The sequence below is a fragment of the Diabrotica virgifera genome, chromosome 10 (assembly GCF_917563875.1).
Source record: "Diabrotica virgifera virgifera chromosome 10, PGI_DIABVI_V3a".
Classification (NCBI taxonomy): domain Eukaryota; kingdom Metazoa; phylum Arthropoda; class Insecta; order Coleoptera; family Chrysomelidae; genus Diabrotica; species Diabrotica virgifera.
Window position 1 is genome coordinate 111,575,815 of NC_065452.1, and position 24,557 is coordinate 111,600,371.

Consider the following 24,557-nt stretch of genomic DNA (forward strand, 5'->3'; position numbering starts at 1 on the left):
GTATTTTATGGACGTCGAAAAATTAGATGTATTTCACGTACAAGTAATGTAAATAATAATAAGATTTAAACAATAAGTTTATGATTTCCCTTTTAAAATCATTTAGCATAACTATTTCAATCCAACCTTGATTTGAAGCTATTTTTGCTATTTTTTTCTTTAAAAATATTACAGGAGCTAAAATGATGTTGAGTCTAATTTTCAAATCGCGCGCGGTGATGACGTACTACCAAGCTTTTCTCCCCTTTAAATACTATCACGTGACTAACATAGTTGGTTCGAAAACTAATTTAATCGATTTATCGAATAATAGATACGTTTCGATAGGATTATTTTTTTTATATTATTCTGGTATTGAAATAGATCTTTAAAAAGACCAAATAGTTAATAGTAGAAGAAACTTAAAAACAAAAAGAAAATACGTAATACTAATTTAAAGTAAGTAGAATAGTTTAACTGTAATTTAAAAATAATCGATTTTTATAATCGATGATCATAACCTCTAATACTAATATCAGCTTCTCACATTTCTCACAACAAAAAGTGAAACGTGAAGAGCTTTATTTCCCTCGTTTTAGTTTAGGCGGGTTGATTTATAATAATGTCTTTCGTATTAACGTTTACCTCACTGCTCGAGGGTTGAAGTGCCGATGATGCAATTAGAAAAAACAAGAAAGTGTCCTCCTCGAAATAAAAAGTGATCTGTGTTGTGTTTTGTGTTGGCAAATTTTTTAATGTGTCTTTAGGTCGGTACCATTTTTGGTTCATTATCTTGTATAATAATTATACAAGACAAATGTTTTAAAGTCTCTAAATTCTACTAAATAAATACATTGTTAGAGGAAAGGCACCAAATTTGAGACAGGCGCCTAATTTGAGACACCGTCGTATATTTGTGTACGATGGGTTGACATCTAGTGAAAATATTAAAAACTGTGAAGTTAGTAGTAGAAACATTCTGTGAAGTTAGTAGTAGATCTGCTTTTAGTTGGCGCTTAGAAGTGACCGTTGTTGTTTTGTCGACGTTAATTTGATTTACACCATACACAAAGTTTTTCAGAATTTATAAAAACTTACAATACATCAAGGTAAGATGATTACATTTACTCCAGTTATTTTTTTTGGTAGTTTAATATTAGTTAATACATTTTATGCAAATTAAATGGTAATTGTGTGGCATACATAACCAACAAAAATTCTTTTTATTTTTAACGGAAAAATCCTAATTTGAGACACCTGTAGGTTCCAAATTTAAGAGTGTCTCAAATTAGGACCCCGTGTAAAATTTTTATTTTTATGTATTTTTTGTAGATGCCGCCAAAAATTAAAAAATGGAATTCAAATGATATGACACGAGCTGTAAATACAGTAAGAAATAGAGAGATGGGCTATTTGAAGGCCTCAAAAGTTTTTGGAGTACCAAAAGGTACCTTAGTGAAATAGGTACATATGTGAAATAAGACAAGACCCCAGAAGAACTCGTCGGGATATCAATTGGCTGCCAACCTATTCTTCCTTTGGAATTAGAAAATGAGTTGGTTGAGTATTCCCTAACTATGGAGCAACGTTATTTCGGGCTAAGAGCGCGTGATATAAAACGACTGGCATTTCAACTTGCAATACGAAACTCAATACCACATCCATTTAGTGGAGTCAAAAAATCAGCCGGAAAGAAATGGTGGAGACTCTTTCTGAAAAGGCATCCGATGCTTTCTATGCGTATTCCTCAGGGAATGTCATCTGCTCGAGTAAAATCGTTTACTCATGAAAATGTATCCAAGTTCTTTGACCTGTATGAACCAGAATATCTTAAGCTTACTAACCCTGCACAACGTATATTCAATGTAGACGAAACAGGTATTACAACTGTTCAGCACAAACATAGCAAAGTCATTTCTTTGAGAGGGAAGAAGCAGGTTTCGTCACTTACTTCAGCAGAAAGGGGCAAGCTGATTACTGTTATTTCATATATGAATGCTGCAGGAGTTTTCGTACCACCATTATTAATCTTCCCTAGAAAAAATATGAAAACAGAGTTGATGCTAGGAGCTCCCGCTGGAGCAGTCGCAGAATGCCATGTGTCAGGTTGGGTACAGGCCGATATTTTCACTAGATGGCTACAACACTTCATAAAATTCACTAAACCTTCAGCTGCAGACCCTGTTCTTCTCGTCCTTGATGGCCACTATTCTCATACGAGAAACGTTGCTCTAATAGATTTGGCCAAACAGAATCATGTGACGATTATTTGCCTCCCACCACATTCTACACATAAAATGCAACCGTTGGATGTTGCTTTTATGGCACCGCTGAAAACTTACTACGCACAAGAAATAGAAAACTGGCTTAGAGAAAATCAGTTGAGTGTTGTGTCGCCTTATGCCATTGCCAGAATTTTTTGTAAAGCGTATAACAAAGCTGCGACGATGAAAATATCTTGCAATGGTTTCCGAAAAACTGGACTGGTCCCTATTTGTCGCCATATTTTTAGGGACTTTGAATTTGGAATTCAAGAGCACTTGGAAACACAAAACGAAAGGGACGAACAAATAATAGAACCAAACCATGAACAACCAAATCATCCAATGCGTGAACATAGAACTCCTAGTCCACCACTACCTCATCAACAACTTGTGTCTCCGAAAGACATCTGTCCGATCCCTACATACAAGAGAGACACCACTAAAAAGCCACATGCCAGATCAGGAAAGGCTTCAGTAATTACTCTAACACCCTACAAAGAAGAATTAGAGCAAAGTTTGTCGGAAATTTTCCTACGATAAATATGGAGAACGATGGGCAAAGTGTTACCAATGTGGCAGGGGGACACATGAAGACTGTGGAGAAATAAAGTCCAGCACATGTATTTGTCTTTCCTGTGAAGGAAAGGGCTTTTTTGAATAGTATCTCAAATTGGGGTACCTGTCTCAAATTTGGATACCTGGCTATCCCAAATTAGGCAACCTTTTATTTTTAATATTAAATGTCGCAAAAAAATTAAATGTATTTTTTTTGCAAAAATATATGTCTTATCCGCTTTATTTATTTTTTGTTGTGTTGTAGAAACACTAAATTTAAGTGTTCGATATAAATGTTTTAAAAACTTTCGAATATTCTGTTTTATATTTGTTTTTCAAAAAAAGTGTCTCAAATTTGGTGCCTTTCCTCTAATACTTTATATGCTTGTTTTATTTATATCATATTAGGATAATAATTACGTGAGTCATAAGTTAATTAAGGTCGAATTATTTACGTGAACCGAGGACGTATCTTTCACGTGAATACTAATATATACATTCCCTAAAAGATACGTTAATCAACACGTATTTGCAACGTGAATTTCCCGAAACATTTTATTGCTATTTAAGGTAAATAACACGTCTATTGAAGACGAGTTTTTCACGTAATTTAAAGACGTATTTTCAATGTGACATTCCAAACAAATTTTCACGTGAAATTCACGTAAGCAATTTACGTATATTGGTGACAAATGTACCCAAAATTCACGTAATTAACACGTCGGTCTGTTTGCTGGGTAGCATTTTAGCAGCCTAAATATTTTTACCTAATATTTTTAGTGGGAGAGATATGTCGCAATTGGTGAATATATTTCTCATGTTGTTAAATGTTGCTCTGGCCTTTTCAATACTAGATCGTATTTCGGTTGTTTGATCCCATTTTGAGTTGACAACTGTTCCAACGTATATATACGAGTCAACGTGTTGAATTAATTGATTTTTTATTTTCAATTGTCTGGCAGTTTTTTGAGTTTTGCTGACCAGCATCCATTTTGTTTTATTTATGTTGAGGTTAAGTCCTCTTTCTTCACACGCTCTTTGTACCCTGTCCATAAGATGCTGAAGTTCGTCGATACTACTGGCAAGTACGACTGTGTCGTCCACATATCGGATATGCTCCATTGATTTTTATGCCTTCGTTTGCTTCATCCAATGCTTTTTTTAATTTGTTCGGAGTAAATATTAAAAAGGAGAGGTGAGAGAACACATCCCTGTCGCACACCTTTTCTGATATCAATGCTCTCTGTCCTCTCTGTGGACGAATGCCAACTTTTATCCTGGCTGTCTGATTTTATTATATTATATTATATTATATTATATTATATTATATTATATTATATTATATTATATTATATTATATTATATTATATTATATTATATGATATTATATTATATTATATTATATTATATTATATTATATTATATTATATTATATTATATTATATTATATTATATTATATTATATTATATTATATTATATTATATTATATTATATTATATTATATTATATTATATATTATATGTAGGGCAAATAAAATTGTTACTAAATAAACATTAATATATTTAAAATAAAAATGTATACCATTTTTATTACTTCGCTACTTCGTCTTTCGTCATTAATATATTTGTACACTTTTTAGGAAAGAGATAAATTAATACTTAGTAGAATGGTTGTTTTTGAACTAGTACAGGCACTCAAGTTCAAAACTACTATACCAGATGCAAATCTTCTAATGTTAATAAATCTAATTTTACAGGTACATATGTTTTATTAAAAAATTAATTATTTTGTAGAAAAGCATGATTAATAGTTAGTTCCTGCTATAGTGGATCTATTTTCTGTCATTTTAATATGACTTTAATGGCCCCTTGATACTCGACTTTCGGAAAAGCCCACAAACTAGGTTATTAAAATTATTTGGTAAAGGAAAGCAGGCTGGCATACAGATATATACGCAAAAGAACAATTAAGCAAATTAAGGAATTAATAAAATAAAAAACGATTTTTTCACTAAAAGAACTTCCAATAGGTACAGCACTGATGAAGAGTTAAGGAGATGTCAAATTATGCCGTAGAGCAACTTCTTGCATTCAGCGTCTCCTGTGGAGGGTATTTGCACTTTAGACACTGCTGCACGTAATAACTCGACCGATGTCATTCCGAACCATTCACGAAGTTTCGCAACCAAAAAATTCTTCTACGTCCCACTCTTCGTTCAACGATCTTTCCTTATAGCCACTTTACACGATGCAAGTAATTGCGAAATTTATTGCACAAGTTCTTGCAGCAAGAACTTCTGCAATAAGTTGCAACTAGCTTTCTGCAATAAAGTGATTACACAGTGCAAGTAATTGCATAAACTGACATGAAATGGACAGAAACTTTGACATACCATAAATTTTGGGTTATGTTGTTTTTATAAATTAAAAATGTAATTTTTTGAGTAGAGTTATCAGATATATTAGATTGAAAATGTTAGATTATAATTTGAGAAAAGTATAATATGTATTATGTATAACAAAATCAATTAATACCTAATGCAAGTATACCTATAATACATTATTCATTTACAAAAGGAAACAAGTTGTTAAATACAAAAGAAATAAAAATAGAATATAGTTTCTTTAATCCCTATGTTGCATAATTAAAGTTATCCCCCAGAATAATGTTATCTGTGAAGCGTGAAATTGGTAAAAAGTTCCTCTAGTTTTGTCAAAAATTGTTTAGTTTGAAATTTAGGATAACAGAATGTCAAAACAAACAGTGTAGCCTTAAAAGTTACTAAAAATATACCCAAATTGCAGAAAAAATTGCATGAAAAATAGAACATGTTCTATCTAGCTGCAACTTCTTGCAGCAAGAAATTGCTGCAAGAAGTTGCAGCTTTTATGTGCAATTCGCGTATGACACGATGCAATTTCTATTGCTGCAAGAAATTGTGCAATTAATTGCGCAATTAGTTGCATGGTGTAAAGTGGCTATTATTAAAAGCTGCATCTACAGGCGTGGCCAAGAAACTTAATTTCTCTTTTTTATAGTGAATTAAATTCTTCTCTTTAACTGCGAGGAATAAGTTAGGGATATAGAAAATTATGCTAATTTTCCTATTTAATTTTTTCGTGAACGAATTAACGGATTCCGCTAATTTTTTTATTATTTTAGATTTTTCTTTAGTCTTTACAGATATGTGCAAAAGGTTTACTCAAACTTATTTTTTGTACTTATACCGGGTGGAAGAAAATAAATGTTTTTCTTATGTTAAGTTTGAGACACCCTGTAGGAAGGATGAGGTATAAATATGTGTATACATCGGAATCTTATTGTAGTCTTATGTTTTGTTGAACATTTTATTTTTTGAATGTCCCTGATATCTTTAGAAACAAAGAAAATAGACAGTTTTATATTTTAAAATGTGTCTTAACCGAAACAAGGTTTGAGACACCATGTAGGGAGGAGTATAAAGGATGGTATCTATCGATATTGTGTTGCAGTCTCATATTTTGTGAACATTTTATTTTTTTTTAATTTCTGTGATATCTTTAAGATCAAAGAAGCTAGACGGTTTACGATTTAATATGTGTTTTAACTGACGACATGCGATACGTGAGGAGGTCATGTCTAATCATACCAATAAGCTAAGATGAAATTATTTCCTATATCTAGTGCAAAAGGAACAGAGTGTCCAAAGAAAAAAAATCTGTGTAATGTACCTCTCGTTATTTAAAGAGCCTCTACGTAGACACCAAATCCGTACTTACTCTCAAGGAAATTCCACCCCAAAACATCACAGAGCCTCCATTAAACAATCTCGTCTCTCTTATGTTACGCTGTGTATACCGCTTACCTGGTCGACAAATAACTCTTATAGGTGTCGCTAAGAACTGTTTACGTTATGTGTCTTTCTGTTTTTACAGTTTTGTTAACTGTTATTTTTTTATTGTTAATTTAGTTTTTTTTCAGTTGAAACAAATGTTAAAGAGTAAAACCACCTATTTCCTTTGTTTCTAAAGATATCAGGGACATTCAAAAAAACAAAATTTGTACCTCGTCCTCCCTACAGAGTGTCTCAAACTTAACATAAGAAAAACATTTCTTTTTTCGACCCGGTATAAGTACAAAAAAGAAGTTTGAGTAAATCTTTGCACATATCTGTAAAGACTAAAGAAAAATCTAAAATAATAAAAAAAATATTAGCGGAATCCGTTAATCGGTTCACGAAAAAATCAAGTATGAAAATGATAATCATACTTGACTATCATAATTTTCTATATCCCTAATTTATGCCTCGCAGTGTAATTTCAGGTTCAATATTCCGTCTTCCTGGACTCTATCCACCCATGATTAAAGGGCTTTATCCCAGGCAACCAAGTGATGTCATATAACGTTGAGGAAAAGTCAGTTTTTGGTTGAATATAACACGTGTTTAAACATTACGTCATATAGACGTCTTTTGTAGGTGATTTTAAATACGTAAGATTAATGACGTTAAAATAACGTTTAAAAAACGTTTTAATTTCAGACAGCCTAAGTCTGACGTCACAAAATTGGGAGGAGCTTTCTTGTTTGTATTGACTCCAAACAATTTCGTTTGGGTACAGATAACGCTAAATGTTCATAAGAAATTTCTCATTTATTGTTTACGTGGTTTGTGCCTTGTGTGATAAAATAAGGCTTTTCATTTAGATATTTAGCTTAAGAAACGTGTAAATTAAGCGATTTTTATGTGTTTTGCTCAGTGAGTTAGTTTAATGCAGTAATTCTTCTTGAAACTATTTGAGGTTATGTTTATTTGTTTTTAATTAAGCGTTAAATGAAGATATTAAGACAGCGTTAAATTAAGGTATTAGTATGCTGGATAACTTGTTAATAAATTATTTATTAGTTTCATATATTATATGTTGTTTCAGTTTTGACACAGTAAGTAGGTACCTATATATAACTAGTGAAAATTCTAAAATGTGAGGGCTGGTACAATCATGCAGAATTATTGATGTTTCTAGCCTAGCGCACAAGCGATCTTAAACAAGTGGTAGTACTTATGTCTTCGACACATGGGACGTAGGCCTATAGGTTTCATGTTATGTACCTATTTTTTATACTATTTTGACACATCTGAAAGAGGTCACTTTTTGAAAGTATTAAAGACGTGATTTTACCGACGTGAAAAAAACGTAGATACGATTACGTTTTAAAATCGTCACAATTATGACGTCAAATCGATGAGACAAATACACGTGATTTTTAACGTCAGTACTACGTCATAGAAACACGTCAATTGGTCATTTTTATGACGTGTTATCTACGTTGTAAAAACGTCGTTTGATTGCCTGGTATCTTTTTAAGGAGTTCCTTATTTAGTGTCCAGCTTTCCATACCGTATAGGAGTATGGAAAACACATAACACTTAACCATTCTAATTGTTAGAGTCATATAATTAAACGGTGCTGTCAACAGTTTTTCAATTTGACGAATGCAGCTCATGCTTGTTTAATGCATGAACGAATTTCTTCTCAATGTTGGTTATTCTCGTTGACAATAGTTCCAGGATATTTCTATCTCGAAACCCTCTCAATGACCTGTCCATTAAAAACTAATTGTGGACAATTTTTTGTTAATTCTTTTTTAAACGATCATGATTTTGCTTTTCCTAATATTGATATGTAAGCTATGCGTCATACTAACCATAAAGACTTTATCAAAGAGTCTCTGGAGGTCTTCCAAAGTGTTGGCTATTACAGCTGTATCGTTAGCATATCTGATGTTATTGACAAGAACTCCATTTATCGCTATTCCAGCTGACTCATCCTCTAATGCATCACAGAAAACATATTCCGAGTATCAATCGAATACCATTGGCGAGAGAATACATCCCTGGTGTACACCCTTCTCAATACTTATTTCTTCTGACAGGGAGCCTTTTAGTTTTATTCTTGCGGTTTGATTCCAGTATAATCATGATATTATTTGAACATCTTAATAATCAATGTTTAGTTCTGCAATATTTTCAGTAGCTTGTCGTGCTTAACTTTATCAAAGGCCTTAGTATAGTCAATGAAGCAGACATACATATTTTGGTTGACATTTGTGCATCTCTATACCAGAACATTAAAGGCAAGCAGGGCTTCTCTGGTTCCCACACTACTGCGGAATCCGAACTCTCACTTTCACATTACTAGTAAATTCTGGTATTCATAATTCGTAAGAGGGCCTTTAATACAGTGCTCATTAGGCTTATTAGCCAGTAATCATCATAGTTGGTGTTTCTGTTTATTTCTTCTTATTCTTCTTTCTAGCATGATCGATCATACTAGCAGGGGTGCTGCCGATCATGCTAGTAGGGGTAGCTGCCTGTTGATTGCCATCAAGTCTTCCCCGGAAGATGAGGTCCAGCATTCTCGCCATCGTTTTGGTGGTCTACCTTGTGGTCTTTTACCTACTGGGTTATTCGTTTTTGCACTTTTAACGAGTCTGCTGTCCTCCATTCTCTTTATGTGTTTGTTCCAATATCTTCGTCTCTGTCTGACCCACCTTCCTATGTCCTGTATTCCAAAGTTTTGTCTGATGTCTTCACTTCTTATTCTGTCACTGTTTTGCCTAGTATACTTCTTAGTGTTCTCATTTCAACTGTTCTCATCATTTATAACGTTCTATCTGTGTCTGGTGTTGTTTCTGCCGCATATGTTATAATGTCTTATTGTTGTTTTATACAGGGTGTAACAAAAATACAGTTCATAAATTAAATCACATATTCTGGGACCAAAAATAGTTCGATTGAACCTAACTTACCTTAGTACAAATGTGCACATAAAAAAAATTACAGCCCTTTGAAGTTACAAAATAAAAATCGATTTTTTCCAATATATCGAAAACTATTTGAGGTTTCTTACTGAAAACGGACATATGGCATTCTTATGGCAGGAACATCTTAAAAATAAAATATAGTGAAATTTGTGCACCCCATAAAATTTTTATGAGGGTTTTGTTCCCTTAAACCCCGCAAACGTTTGTGTACGTTCCCAATTACTTGAGCCCCCAAATACAAAACGATGTTATAAATTTGCTGGCTCAAGAAACTGAAAATAAATTGATTAATTTAATTAAAAAGATTGTTTTTATTCAATAATTCTTGATACCACTCAAGATATTTCGAAACACGATCAGCTTAATTTTATTTTCCGGTATGTAACTTGCGATGAAAACAATTTATCTTCTATAAAGCAGAAGTTGTTGAAAGTTTTTTGGGATTTATTCGCATGTTAGACCAAAGTGCAGAAGGTCTTGTAAATAAATTTTAAAATTTATACAATCAAAGCACCTTTCCGTACAAAACTGCAGATGAAAGGGGTATGATGGGGCAAGGGTTGTGAGTGGTATATATTCAGGCGTACAAAGGCGTATAACTGACATTGAAAAAACATCTTCCTATGTTCATTGTGCATCCCATAATCTGAACTTGTGTCGAATGATGCCGTTGTTGGTGTACAGGAGTTGTTTCTTTTTTCGGATATAATTAAAAAGATTATTTTTTTTTGTGCAAGTATTAAAAGATAGGATGTACTATGTACTATTATGACTTTGGATTCATCCCGTTTGCCAACACTTAAAAGGTTATGTGAAGCCCGGTGGTCATCCAGACATGATGCTGTTATGGCTTTGTGTCGAGCTTTCCGACAAGTAATGAAATTTTTAACGAACGAAAATTTCATTGCTATCTAAAAAACGATGAAAGTTAATGCATTATTAGAGCATATGAATAATTTTGACTTTGTCGTTAACACTTACTGTTCAATCTAAAATACTTAACTTTATTAATCTAACATCAACACTTTTGCAATCTGAAACGGCAGAGTTAACAGTCGCCCTTCAACTTTTTGAAAACACTCGTGATAATCTTCTAGAAATGAGAAATTCGTTTTCAGAAACTTTCGCAAAAGCAGCAGGAATAGCAGAATAGAATTACTTTACACCGGAATTTAAAAATAAACGGATAAAACGTATAAAAAAATTTACAATGAGCTCAGCTGCGAAGAAAAAATAACTTTTAGCAAAAAAGTTTTGTAGTTAATGTTTTCAATGTAAATTTAGATATAGTCTGTTCGCTAAACTCAAACGCAACTGGCTACATATTTTAGTCGATAATTTTTTTGTTTTTTGCCAATTTTGCAAAAATTGGCGAAATTACTAACTATTTAGTGATTATTAACTATTTAGTAATTTTTTTGCCAATTTTACTAAAATTGACAAAATTACCGACTAAAATATCTAGAAAGTTGCGTCTGAGTTTAGCGAACAGACTATATAATATTGCAACAACTTAGATACTAATAGGTTTGTCGGATACATGTATAATAGGTTTTCATGTCTATTCATAAAATAATGAAGACTTATTAAAGAAAGGCCAAATATTGTCATTTACTCATATTTTAGTAATTATACTGTTATTAGTTGTGTTATGTTTATAATACGGGGGCCCACAAAAATTGTCGTGGGGGGGCCCCGCAATCTTCAGCTACGCCACTGTACGTTCCAATTAAATTATCATTGTGGCACCGTTAGTTAAACACAATGTTTTTTAAAACTTTTTTGCCTCTTAGTACCTTTTCGAAAAGCTATAGTTGACTTTTTAACCAAGAGGAGTAAACTAAAAAGACAGATTCACACCCAAGAAAGTTACTAGAAAAGTCACCAAATTCATCTTCTTTTTTCGTTGATCATATCAGATTTTGATGATAATCCATACACATTATATTATACTAACATATCGCTAGAGTTCTAAAAACAACTGTTTTTATATAAAAGTAGACTAAAAATCTAAAAATTAAAGGAATAATGCAGAAAACACGAAAAAACGCCGATATACTTAATTAACCTATAAAATGACAGAAGTGCCAAAATTTCGTAAATGTCATAAATTTAATAACAGTGGAGTAAACTTACCTGCGGTTGGACCAATTAGAAACAAGCATTACGGCGCGGTAAATTTGAATCACTCCTCTTGGTTAAAAAACAAACTATAGTTTTTATCGAGATATTTTTCATAATTGTCAAATCCACCACATATTTGTATACTGTTACGTAGGATTAAAGAGACCTGGTAATAATATGAAAATTTATTTATAAATTACAGTTTGAGGTAGGGAAGACCGGGGCAAAACGAGGCTCGGGGCAGAACGGGAAATGCATCGGTGTGCATAACTTACAGTAGTCATAATATCGGCAATAGCGCCATTCGAACGAACGTGGGTTGACTCACTTCAGCCATTAGAAAGAAACTTTTAATCACGTAGTTTGCTTCTTTACAGACATAAAATCCGTTTTCTTTTGTTTTGTTAAAAATTTTGGTGATATTTATAGAAGTGCTATAAGATGAGTAAGCAAGTTTTATCACGTTTTTCATTCAAATATGATGTATATGTTACTGAATTTTAATATTGCGTGCTGCGAACCGTTTTATAGCTTTTACGTTAGAAATTACTAATTTTATTTGAAATGATATCTGTTGGGGCAAAGCGGTTAAGCGGTCGGGGCAAGACGGGATATGATCCCATCTTGCCCCGCTCTCCTAAATTGCTACTATTTTACAGCATTAAAACTTGGTAAGAAGAATCTGACTAAAACTGAAACTAATAAAAAAAATCAAACAAAACTAAAGAAGAAAACGAGATGGACACTGACTCATCAGAAGATGATGAATATTGTGGTTGCATCTACTGTGGATACTTATATTTGCAGTCAACTGAAAGATGGGTAGTGTGTAGTGTCTGGCATGGATGGACTCATAATTTCTGCGTATATGTTGAGGATGAAGACGAAGGTGCTCATATTTGTGAACTCTGCCAGCTTGACTAAAATACATTCCCATTTTGCCCCGTAACCGGGGCAAAACGGGAATTTCGCACTGATAAGTTAAATTCTTTATAACCAAATAACTAAGCAATTTGGATTATAAATAAAGTCATTTCTATGAAGCTTAATACCAAGTGATCCTGTCTGACTTTGTTATTTTTTAATACACAGTTTAGTTTCTTTCTATGATTTTTTCTTTCTTAAGTATCCCGTTCTGCCCCGGTCTCCCCTATATTTTGAACCATATTAGAAAAGAAGCCACATCTTGATAAAAGGTGCCTTATCGGAAAAATACTAAGAGGCAAAAGAGTTTTAAAAACATATGTTTAACTAATGGTACCGCAATAATAGTTTATTTGGAACGTACACAAACATTTGGGGGGTTTAAAGGCACAAAACCCCCATAAAATTTTTATATAAACATATTAAAAAAGAAGCCACATCTCGATTAAAACTGATTTATCGAAAAAATATTAAGAGGCAAAAAGTTTTAAAAACATTGTGCTTTTAACAAGGTCCAAGGTCCAAGGTTTTAACAAGGTTTTGAAACAAGGTCCAAATAGCAGTTAACCAAATCCATAAATGGACACAAAAATGGAGAATCAGGCTGAATGAAGCTAAATCTGTCCATGTTAATTTCACCAACAAAAAAATACAATATATACCAGTTATAATCAACAATATACAAGTACCATATGCAGATATTGCTAAGTTATAAAGGAAAAGATTCCTCTCATTGGCTGTATACCATAATAAAAACTTACTAATGAAGTAAAAACCTCACATGTAGGTAGGTGGTATATAATTTATTAAAAATTTTTTTCTAAAAATGATCCAAGATGGATAAAATCACAAACGTTTTCGGACCAATCAGTCCATGATCAGGTGGTAGAAACCTAAAATAAGCAAACCACTGTATTAAAAAGCCAAGATGAAATTTGACTGTCTGAAAGTTAGGAAAATTACAACATGTGGTTACTTACTTCAGATCCAAAGTAGTTGGAACTAGCTACATATTTAGGTCAAAAGACCTTAATGTAATAATAATTATGCCATTTAGGCTACAAAAATGTCGACAATAAGTCGATGTCACAAGAAATTAAATTGCAACGGTATTACAAAGTGGTCTTCATCTTGGCCTCAAACTGACAGACTAAAATATGACATTGAACGGATATTGACAAGACCTTCTAGGGAATTTTGCTAAGTATTGCTAAGTATTTGGGTATAACATTAGATGCAAAACTACGCTGGAAGGTGCGCGTTAAGAAAAAAAAGGGAAGAACTAAATATAAGATATAAAAAAATGCATTGGCTAATTGGAAGAAACTCCACATTGTCGATGCATAATAAATTACTACATACTTTACAAACAAATTTAATATTGAGACCTGTATGGACTTACGGATGCCCACTATGGGGGTGTACTAGACCAAGTAATATAACAGTAATACAAAGATTCCAGAACATAATACTAAGAAATATTGTAGATGCTCCTTGGTATGTGACAAACAGTGATTTCCATAAGGACCTAGGAATGGAAACTGTGGATATAATCACCAAGAAGATGGCAGGAAGTCACGAGCAACGACTTCATATGCACAAGAATATTGAGGCAATCCAGCTCCTCGATACCACTGGGCAAATTAGAAGACTGAAGAGGACAAAGCCTTTTGAACTAGTTTAAGTGATAGGTGATAGTGAAAAGCAGAGCATAGTTAAAATTGCTCATTGGTCAATTATGACCAGATTGTAATTGTAATAATCATCATCGTAGTGATGATTATGGAAAAAAAAATTGTGTTTAACTAATGGTACCCAATAATAATTTAACTGGAACGTATATAAAAGTTTGGGGTGTTGAACTGAACAAAACCCCCATAAAATTTTTATGGGGTGCACAAATTTCACTATAATTTCTTTTTAAGATGTTCCTGCCATAATAATGACACATGTTCATTTTCATTAAAAGATCTCTAATAGGTTTTGATATATCGGAAAAAATCGATTTTCATTTTGTAACTTCAAAGGACTGTAACTTTTTTTGTGTGCTTATTTGTACTAAGGTAAGTTAGGTTCAATCGAACTATTTTTGGTCCCAGAATATGTGATTTAATTTATGACCTGTATTTTTGTTACACCCTGTATATTATTTTGACTTTACTTTCAGTATTTAGATATTTGTTCTTCCATACGATTTCTTTCAGGCATCGGAAATTCTAGCTGCTTTCATTGTTTGTTCTCTGACCTCTTGTGAGAGATTTCCATAGCTTGTTATTTCCGCTCCCAAGATATTTGGAGTGATTCACCTGTTCCACAGTTTTGGAGTCAATTTCTAATTTGCATCTTATCGGTTCTTTGAAAATTACTAGGCACTTAATCTTCTCGGTGTTGATGAGCATATTTAGTTCTTTAGCTTTATTATTAAATGCATGCAGTCAGTGCCGGATTAACCATTAGGCGGACTAGGCGGCCGCCTAGGGCCCGGGCATTTGATGGGGCCCGCATCCCACACAAATGCATTAATTAATATTTAATTATTTAAGCAGTTATTTAAAAAAAAATTAAATGTTAAAAAAATCAAATAGGGCTAACTGAGACAAAAAAAGAAAATGGTTAATTTATGATTTCCAATCAAACTCAGTTTTTTGCTTTGTCTTTTGTCAAATATTAAAAAAATACAACCGACTTCAAGACAAATTAAGCAGTTATCTTCAAAGGCATTTTTATATTCCATGTTCTAATCATTCCCTCAATTTGGTAATCAATTTTGCAAGCAAATTTTGATAAAAGCTGGTAATTATTTTGGTATGGTACGTTTTTTTTTTCAATTTCTACCCACCGATGGGCCTTATAGTCCATTCACTCACGGTAAAATATTGCAAAACCTCCGGATTTTAAAAAACCTTTGGATTTGAAACAAGAGCTTGGATTGACATGAAATTTGGTATAAGCATAGCTAACATATGTCAAATAAAAAAGTGATATTGTGCCAATGTGTGTTTTTGCTCTACGGTTGAGTCCACCCCTTCTCGGGGGTGAAAAAATATACCGTCAAAATACGTCCGAAAGTGGATAAACTGACTAATTCTAAGCAACTTTTATTCAATAGAGTTTTTTCATCAAGTCGATATATTTCGAGTTATGTATTTGCAAGTGAATATCTTCATTTTTCAACAAAAAATAACACGCTTTTAGACGGTTTTTTGCAAATAACTCAAAAAGTAAGTACTCATATATATTTTCAAAAAAAACTTTTTACCACATAGTGGTGTAAGGCTCAAAAAGTAAATATTTTATCGAAAAAATATTCTTAGCAAAAATATAGCTTTTAAAAAATTGAAAAAATGGTGTATATGTGCAGTCTGTAGACCCAGTAGAAGCAGAGTTGTAGCTAATGAAAAGTAGGTTCTTATTCGTCAAATTCCAAATCGAATATTTCAACGTGAAATAATAAAAAAATGGATTACTTTTCATGGAAAACTCATCATAACTTGTTTAAATAAAAAAACATTATTCTTGTTTTTTAAAAAAATTTCTATCATAAAAAGTAAGCAAGATACGCTCAGAATAAAGTTGATCCCATTTTTTGGGTAAAAGAAACTGGTGAAAATAACCCCCTAATTAGCATCCCAAATGAAATTAATCCTTACCGCTTCACAAGCTACTTTACTTATGTATTGTTTATATGCTCTGTAAGTTTTATCGGTATAAAGTGCTTATTTATAAAAGGGCTGTAGTAGAAAGGGCTTGAACAAGTCATTAATCACGATTGTATGCAATTTTTTTTATTTAGCTTAATGCCTCGACAACTAATGGGCATTGGCATGGTACAGTGGATTTTTCCAATCAGGTACCTAGTGTAGTGGGTAGTGTGTGTGTTGAGTAAATGTCTTGTTACTTAGCAAAGTCGTCATTGTTTTTGCAAAGAGACGCTAATTTTATCCGAACGTCTGTGGTCCGTCCGGTGAGTACCGATCCCACAAGGAGAGAAACTATTTTCATTTATTAACTTTTAATAAATGAAAAATTCTCTACCCAGGGTATGCAAATTTTGAACAGTCATATATTAAGCAATTTTTATCTTCCAAAAAAGCAAAAATCTGAAATATTCAGAAAATCAAAACCTATATTTTTTTCTCTTTAAGATTTTTGGCACCACTAATAAAAAAAAGCATTTTTTTCAAAATTTCAAAAAATTTGTTTTACTTTAAATCCCAATGTTTTGAAATATAAGTACTGTGAACCGGTGAAACTTACAGATCATAATAAATAATATACTTATAAGTTTTTTTCAAGATTTTCATAAATTTTCAACATTTTTGTGCCAAAAAAAGGAATCAACATTATTTTCAGCTTTACTTGCTTAATTTTGATACTTGAAACTTGTTTAAAAAAAACAAAAATAAAACTTTTTTAACACTTTAAAAAAGTTGTGATGATTTTTCGCCGAAAAGTGCTTAATTTTTTGGTAATTTACGTTGAAATTTTTGATTTGGAATTTGTCGAATTAGAATCTATATTTCATTAGCTCCAGTTCTGCTTATACTGGGTCTACATACTTTATACATACACCATTTTTTTTTAAATTATGTATACGCTATATTTTTTCCAAGAATATTTTTTCGATAAAATACTTAATTTTGGAGTTATTTGCAAAAAACCGTCTAAAAAGGTGTTTTTTTTTGTTGAAAAATGAACATATTCACTCGCAAATAACTCAAAAAGTATTGATTTAGTGAAAAAACTCGATAGAACAAAAGTTACTTAGAATTAATCAGTTATCCATTATTTTGAATGTAAGTTTTTTCACCCCCGAAGGGGTGGCACTCATACCCAGGGCAAAATCACATATCGACACAATATCCCTTTTTTTCTTTGGCATATTAGCTATGGACTATTAATGAGAAGTTGTTTCGAAATGTAAAAAAAAGAAAAATGATCTTTTTTACATTGTCGTAATTTATTTTTGGAGTAACTATTTCCCAAAACAACATAAATATCTGTAAATTTGTTTTAAGTAAATCGTCGATATAAAGGGGCCTACTTCGTATGGCCGCCTAGGGCCCCATGATGCCTTAAACCGTCACTGAATGCAGTAGCCTTTGGAGATTGTATTCAGAATGGGCGATAAGGACAGCATGATCAGCGTAGCAAACGACTGTAAAGAATGTATTACCTATCTTAAAACCAGCTGCTCTGGGAAGGTTTTCTATTATTTTGTCCATTATTAAATTAAATATGAAAGGGCTCAGTGAATCGCCTTGACGGATTCCTGTGTTTATAACTCTGTCTTCTAAATATTATCAAATATATCCTACTCTTATTGTTGTTTTATATTGTTTGTTAATATCGTGTACTAGGTTAATAATTAGCCTGTGGTTTAGCCCTTTTCTCCCATTATTTTCTGTTTATTTAATTTCTTTTATGTTTAATCTTAATTAAATATAAGACACACAAATATTGTTTTTTTTTTTATTTTTAGGATATAGGAGGTTCGATTCCATCTAATGTTGTAATAAAGGACTGTTCATCGATAACATTAGAATATGGTTCTGGATTTACAACTGGTATATCAGAATGTATGAAGTTAAATCTTGGTGATATTTTAGAATTCCTAACAGATTTTCACGCCATATCTAAAATAAAGGTAAATGTTCAGGAGAATGTTAAAATTACGTTACTTCTAATTTTTGGATATAAGTAAAGCACATTTGTGCTTAATTATCATACGTACCTTGGACTACCATCGCCAGGTTTCTGTTACATAAAACTGGTTTCTAGGTAAATAACTGGGTAATAAAAGCCTTACGTAATATTTCGATCCTAGTTACTATCTCTTCGTCACAGTCACAACTTACATTTAAGCAGCTGCCAAGGTATTTAAAATCAGTCTATCAGAAAATCAATCTATCTTTACTCAGATTTGAGTACTAGGAAATTTCTTTCTGTCCTTTTCCTAGACGAATGAAAACGGACTGTGACTGCATATAGTGGAGTCCTTTTTGTTTTCTATATTCGTCGTCTGCGGTCTTATAAATTGTAAAAGTCGCAGATTAAGGATGTACCAGGAAAAACTTTCAACAAGAAAAGTTTCAGGTTTAAATACGTGGGCAGTCCGATAAGACTTAGCCTACAAAAGAAAAAAGAAAATTTTGGAAAAGTGGCAATTTATTTCTCTACACAGTCTCCTTTTAGCGCGATACACTAGATTCAGCGATGCTGTGACTTCTTTAAACCGTCTGAAAAATACCTTTTCTGCAAAATAAGCTTCCGTGGCGGCGATGACCTCCTCATTCGACTTAAATTTCTGCCCAGCGAGTGTCTTTTTCAAGTTTGGAAACAAATAGTAGTCGCACGGGGCCAAATCTGGAGAATACGGTGGATAGGGCAACGGTTCGTAGCCCAATTCGACCAATTTGGCCATGGCGACGGCGGAAGTGTGAGCCGGTGCGTTGTCATGGTGGAAGAGCACTTTTTTCTTTGCCTAATGGGGTCGTTCTTTCTTCAGTTCGGCATCTAATCGGCCCAATAATTCGGCATAATAGGGCCCTGTGATCGTTTTGCCCTTCTCCAAGTAGTCGATGTAGATCACACCTTGTGAATCCCAGAAAATGCTGGCCATCACCTTTCCGACCGATTGGACAGTCTTCGCCTCCTTCGGAGCACGTTCGCCGGGTGCTGTCCACTCTTTCGACTGTTCCTTGGTTTCTGGTGTATACCAGTGACTCCATGTTTCGTCGAAGGTTATGAAACAACGTACAAACTTCTTTGGATCACACTTAAATAGCGTCAAACGCTGCTCTGAAGTGGTCTCACGGTTGCGCTTATTATCTGAAGTGAGCAAACGCGGCACCCATCGCGCCGACAGCTTTCTCATGCCTAAAATTTCATGCAGGATATGACCTACGCGGTCTTTTGAGATGCCTACGATGTCAGCTATCTCGCGCACCTTCAGTTGTTGGTCTGCCAATACAAGATCGTGGAATTTTGTCACGTTATTCTTCGTGGTAGCCATTTTCGGGGCACCTACGCGTGGCTCATCAAAAACTGACGTTCGTCCACGTTGAAACTTATTTAACCAATTTTTGACAGTTGCCATCGAAGGGGAAGAATCGCCGTACACAGCATCCAAGCGCTCTTTGATTTCGCTGCGTGATTTCCCTTCCAAGAACAAGAATCGAATCACCGACTGATATTGCTCTTTTTCCATTTTTATTAAAATCCGCGGATACGCTGACTTTTACACGTAATCACAACAATACTATACTTTCGATTTGGCTGAAATTTTGACATTAGCCGTCTACGAGAACGCATTAAATGATTGTACACTTCATTTGCGATAGTGGCGCCATCGGGCGGAGAAGCTAAGTACTTATCGGACTGCCCTAGATTTACCATTTTAACTTTATTATAATGGTGAATTCTTCATCTGAGACTTTTCAGTTTGTATTTAAAATGATTTACAGGTTCGATCTAGTCTCCATTGCTGGCCTAGAGACAACAGGCCTTGATCTGTATTAATATTTTCAACTGCCACCCACTTTGTATTTGAAATGTTAATTTTAAGGCCTCTTCGATAACTTGCTTCACTGACTAGATTTACTAATGTCTGCAGATCTTGTAAATTTTCTGCAAGAACGGCTTTAAACGGAAATAAATGTTCTTTCGGAACTCACACTCTACTTTTTTTTGTAAGAGAACGCACATACAAAATAGTGCCTCTCTTAGTTCCTAGACCATTTCTAAATCCAAATTGCTTATTACCCATCCTTCCTGTTTTTGCACCAAAGAAATACTTACTCGGTTTTGTATAATTCGTAAAAGTAGTGTGTGGTTCATCAAAGGTACACGAGAGGCATTATTTGGATTTAACGTCCTCATGCAAAGGTGTGTGGATGTAAATCAACCACTCTGTTTGTTTTATTGATTACAATAAGGCGTTCGATAGGGTCTGACACAATGTCTTATAGTGATCTTATAGTAGTCTTTAGTGATGTTGATTATAGTTATTTTCGAGTATTCGTTACAAATCGTTACTTTTGTATAAAGTAATTATTTAAAGTATTCGTTACTTTGATTACCTTGATTACTTTTGTATTTGAGTACCCGTAATCATATCGAGAATTGCATTTCTCAGTACATATTTTGTATTATAAGTAGGATACTTTGATTACTATGATTACTCTTGTATTTGAGTACCGGTAATCATATCGAGAATCGAATTTCTCAGTATTTCGTATAAGTATAAGATCCGATATAACGACCTTCACCGATCTATTTACTGGATAGAAATTAAATGATATGTAATTGTTCTGTCATTGCTGCTCCACAATATCAGTAATCTCGAGTAAGCTGTTTGCATAAATTAAGTGCCAAAAACAAACCCTCGAAACTCTAGATGACGTACCTTAGCTGTAACCCTGGGCACCCAGGTGCTTCGGAGGTCGGTTCTGATTACAAATTCGTGTTGAGTGACCCCAAATACCCCGAAATAAGAAAATCTGGTCCTTAATATACTGATTTTAACATGTTTATGCATTTTTCGATGCGTTTTATACACTTTAAAATGTAATAATGCATTTCCACCTATTTTTGTATTGTAGACTTTTTTCCAGGCGTCATCCTAATCCTAAATACAATGCAAAAAGTTGCAAGTCTCTATGTACCTACTATATTTAAAAATAGATTTATTCTGTGTTTTTAGTGTTAAATGCCCTGGTCTAATAAAAACAATGCCATACCTATATGTAAAATTAAAGTTGATGATCATAGTCTAGAAATATTATCATTTCTACATATTTTCCGGTCAATCTAAGCTATTTTTTTCTAGGAGTGATAAGAATAGTGTGTATTTATTATTAAAATATAATGTGTTGCATTTTTATTTTCAAAAGAACTAACATCTGTGAGATTCTGTGAATTATCTACCTCGACAATTCGTATAGACATCTGTTTCTGGGAGATATATTGGTACGAAGTAATCATGGTAATCAAAGTAATCAAAGTAACGAGTTACCTCTCTGTATTAGTAATCGTTACTTTCGGTATTCGTCAGTAACGAGTACTTTATAACGAATAGTTACTTTTTCAACATCACTACCGTAACGGCCGGTTTAACAAAGTAAAGTTAACTTGTGGTTAAGAGACAACCTCAAAATTACCCCAAAATATGCGTTTCAGTTTCATAATTGTTACCCTTCTGGGTATACCCATAAGGGTAACCCACTCCAACCTCTGGTTAAAAATTCTGTGAGTTAACCATACTTCGCCGTTGACCTGAAACTAAAACGCATATTTTGGGGTAACCTCTGGTTATCTCTTAACCACAAGTTAACTTTACTTTGTGAAACCGGCCGTTATACAGTTGCTTAAAGATAAACACATTGACAAAAAAGACAGAATAGAAAAAGAATAATAACTCATCTCTACTTTAACCAAACAGCAAAAGTCAGAGTAGGTAAAGAACTTTCGGAAGAAGTGGAGATAAAAAGAGGCGTAAGGCGTAAGGCAAGGCTGCATACTCTCCCACTTATTGTTCAATCTATATTCGGAAGAAATAATTAAAAAATCACTCGAAGATGTACCAATTGGAATAAAAGTCAACGGCAGACCCATCAACAAAATCAGACATGCCGATGATACTATACTAATTACAGAGAATATACAAGACCTACAGGCACTCTTAGATAATGTAGTAAATGCTAGTGAGGAAAGCGAACTAACACTTCTTAACGCTAATAAAACAAAATTTATGATAATTTCCAAAACACAACAACAAGACATTTTAAACATAAGAGGGGTGCCAATAGAAAAAGTTAAAAAATACAGATATCTTGTTACAATTATCAATGAAAATAACGAGTATACAGAAGAAATAAAAATGAGAATTGGACAAGCTAGAGCAACATCTAACAAGATAAAAAAAGTATTATGCAGTAGAGACCTTAGTTTGCAACTCAAAATAAGAATATTACGTTCATATGTGTTTTCGGTGCTGCTGTATGGTGTGGAGGCCTGGACCTTAAAGAAAGAAATAAGCGATCGACTTAAAGCATTCGAGATGTGGACCTATGAAGAATATTAAAAATAAGTTGGGTAGACCGAATAACAAATATTGAGGTCCTCGGAAAGATGAAAAAGGAAATCATGAATACGATTAAGATAAGAAAGTTACAATATCTCGGCCACGTTATGAGAGGGGATAAATATGTGTTGATGCGAACCATAATGCAGGAAAAAATACAGGGAAAACGAAGTATTGAAAGAAGACGCATCTTCAGAAGAAGAAGGTCCATCAAACTGATTAGTCTAAATGTTATAAACAGTGACTCCAACCAATCATCTGGTATTTTTTCTTCGTTGTAAACTTTGTTAAAGAAAATGGTTATTAAGTAGATAATGTTTTCCTCATTCAAAAGTTTAAGTAGCTCAGCAGTGATTTGATCTGGTCTAGGTTCTTTATTAATCTTAGCTTATTGTATTGCTCTTCTGACTTTTGATTTCAGTATACCTACTGGGAACTCTGTCTAACTGGTTGTCATAGGTAGCATGGGTATGTGTAAAATTTTCTCGAAAAACATCGTCAAAAAGTTCACTGATGTAACTTCCCCATTCTTTGCACTGTTGTTCGTGATTACAAATTTTTCCGTCTGCGTTTTTGAGTACGACAGCATTTTTCAGTTTTCTAATTCCGGAGGTATATTTAAGTTTCTTGAGGAGGTTGAAACTGTCGTGTTTTTTCTAGAGTTCCTCTATTGCCTTACATGAGTTTTATTTGCTTAATTTTTATTTTTGCGGGTTTGTTGATTTCGCGTTATTTATTAATACAGGGTGATCAACTTCTGTGACAAAGTCCAATATATCTGTTATTATACAATATATGCAAAAAATTTGTTAATAAAAGTTATAGCCACCTTTAATGTACACATTTTTAAATTAGTGAGAAATATATAGGGTCCTCTATAACACGGAACCAAACCAAAGTTATGTTTTTTTAAATGGAACACCCTGTATTTTATTCAAAATCTGGTTTCCCTATATTTTTCTGATTAAAAAGATATAACACTTGTCTAGGGTTATGATAAGTGTTTCAAAGTTATGAGCACTTTTATTAAAAAATCATACTGATTTGATCGCTCTGTATGATTCTAACGGTGCATAAACTTATTATTTTACTGTTATTAACTGTCAATATTAAAGTAGTTTTGTAAGAACGTACAATTTTTTTATCACTACACAAATTGTATACAGGGTAAGTCAAAATGAAAATAGAAGATTTTCTTCATATTTTTAAATGGAACACCCAGTATTTTATATTACCATCGAAAAGTTCTACCATTATACTTGTATATCTTTTAAATATTCTCTATACCTAAAGTTTTTAGTTTTCGAGATATTTTAGTTTTATTGTTGATAACTCATAGATACGTTTATTACAATAATTAATTACGCTTAATATTACAAACCTCGAATGTGTTTGTTAGTGATGATTAAAATTAGACTGCATTTCATTTGTTTTCCAGGTTTCTGGTAAATTCTATAAAATAACGACAATTTATATTTACTAACAAAATGATATTAATTTTCCGCGAAGAAATAGGAACTAAAAACTTCTGTAAGTTCTTGGCTTTGAAATAATTGACACAAGAACTGTCAGATGTAAGATTTTAATTATCTGTACGTTATTATTTTTGTTATTCTGTGATTATAATTGTTTGCCATATTATTATAATTGTTACCTAACAATGAATTTTAGTCGCGAAGGAATGACAGACATGATATGGATTTTAGGAGAGTGTTTCAAAAACTCATTAGTTGCTACAAGAATTTATAAGGAATGGTATCCACAGCGTCGACAACCAAATAAGAGAGCATTTGACAACCTATTAGACAGGTTTATTCGTACTGGT

General features: G+C 33.1%; 1 protein-coding gene across 6 annotated transcripts in view; it reads left to right on the plus strand.

The window, feature by feature from the left end:
* The window catches only part of LOC114341580 (protein unc-79 homolog), a 435,831-nt gene that overhangs the window by 394,407 nt on the left and 16,867 nt on the right, over nucleotides 1-24,557 (plus strand). For 5 of the 6 annotated variants that reach the window (XM_050663368.1, XM_050663363.1, XM_050663365.1 and 2 more), the window contains exons 27-28: nucleotides 4,439-4,555; nucleotides 18,131-18,295. In XM_050663368.1, the coding sequence (XP_050519325.1) occupies nucleotides 4,439-4,555; nucleotides 18,131-18,295 (282 nt within the window). The remainder of the gene's footprint in view (nucleotides 1-4,438; nucleotides 4,556-18,130; nucleotides 18,296-24,557) is intronic. The other variant, XM_050663367.1, reaches the window with a different exon arrangement.